Source organism: Cariama cristata, unplaced genomic scaffold (genome assembly GCF_000690535.1).
Source record: "Cariama cristata isolate BGI_N322 unplaced genomic scaffold, ASM69053v1 scaffold36508, whole genome shotgun sequence".
In the NCBI taxonomy this organism is placed as follows: Eukaryota; Metazoa; Chordata; class Aves; order Cariamiformes; family Cariamidae; genus Cariama; species Cariama cristata.
In genome coordinates this window covers 1-610 of record NW_009633481.1, presented here as the reverse complement: position 1 = coordinate 610, position 610 = coordinate 1, and the positions used below count along the sequence as shown (strand labels likewise).

At 62.8% G+C, this 610-nt stretch overlaps 1 protein-coding gene across 1 annotated transcript; it reads left to right on the top strand.

Annotated features, from left to right (window-relative positions):
* Window positions 1-4: 4 nt before the first annotated feature.
* LOC104155280 (leucine-rich repeat-containing protein 3B-like) lies at window positions 5-606 on the top strand (the record flags this gene model as incomplete). Its single annotated transcript, XM_009706764.1, is given in 2 exon segments — window positions 5-353; window positions 356-606. Coding segments are annotated over 2 exon segments (600 nt in total), but the record flags the coding sequence as incomplete, so codon positions are not given.
* Between the last annotated feature and the right edge of the window lie 4 nt (window positions 607-610).

Sequence of the window (610 nt, the reverse complement as noted above, 5' to 3'; positions counted from 1 at the left end):
GGAAGAGGAGGGGCTGAAGACTTTCCGCTGCAGCAACGCTCGGCTGACGGAGGTCCCCAGAGACATACCCAACGATACCAACAAGCTCTACCTGGACTCCAACCGAATTCCCTTCCTGCCCCGCGACGCCTTCCGGGACCTCCCGCTCCTGCTGGAGCTGGATCTGTCCCACAACGCCATCGCCGGCGTCGAGAGCGGGGCTTTCCGGGGCCTGGCAGAGCACCTGCACTCTCTGGACTTGTCTTCCAACAGGCTGGTGTCGGTCAGCAAAGACGCCTTTAGCAACCTGAAGGCCAAGGTCAACCTCTCCGACAACCCCTGGCTGTGTGACTGTCGGCTGCAGGAGCTGATCCGCCCGGGGCCGGCCCCGCGGCCGGCATCGTGTGCGACTCCTCCGCGCAGGAGGAGCACGTCGGCAAAGCTTTCCTGCAGGTGATCGCCGACACGGACTTCTGCAACGTGTACAAAAAGACCACGGACATCGCCATGTTGGTCACCATGTTCGGCTGGTTCGCCATGGTGATCTCCTACCTGGTCTACTACGTGCGGCAGAACCAGGAGGACGCCCGGCGGCACCTGGAGTATCTCAAGTCCCTGCCCAGCAAGCAGC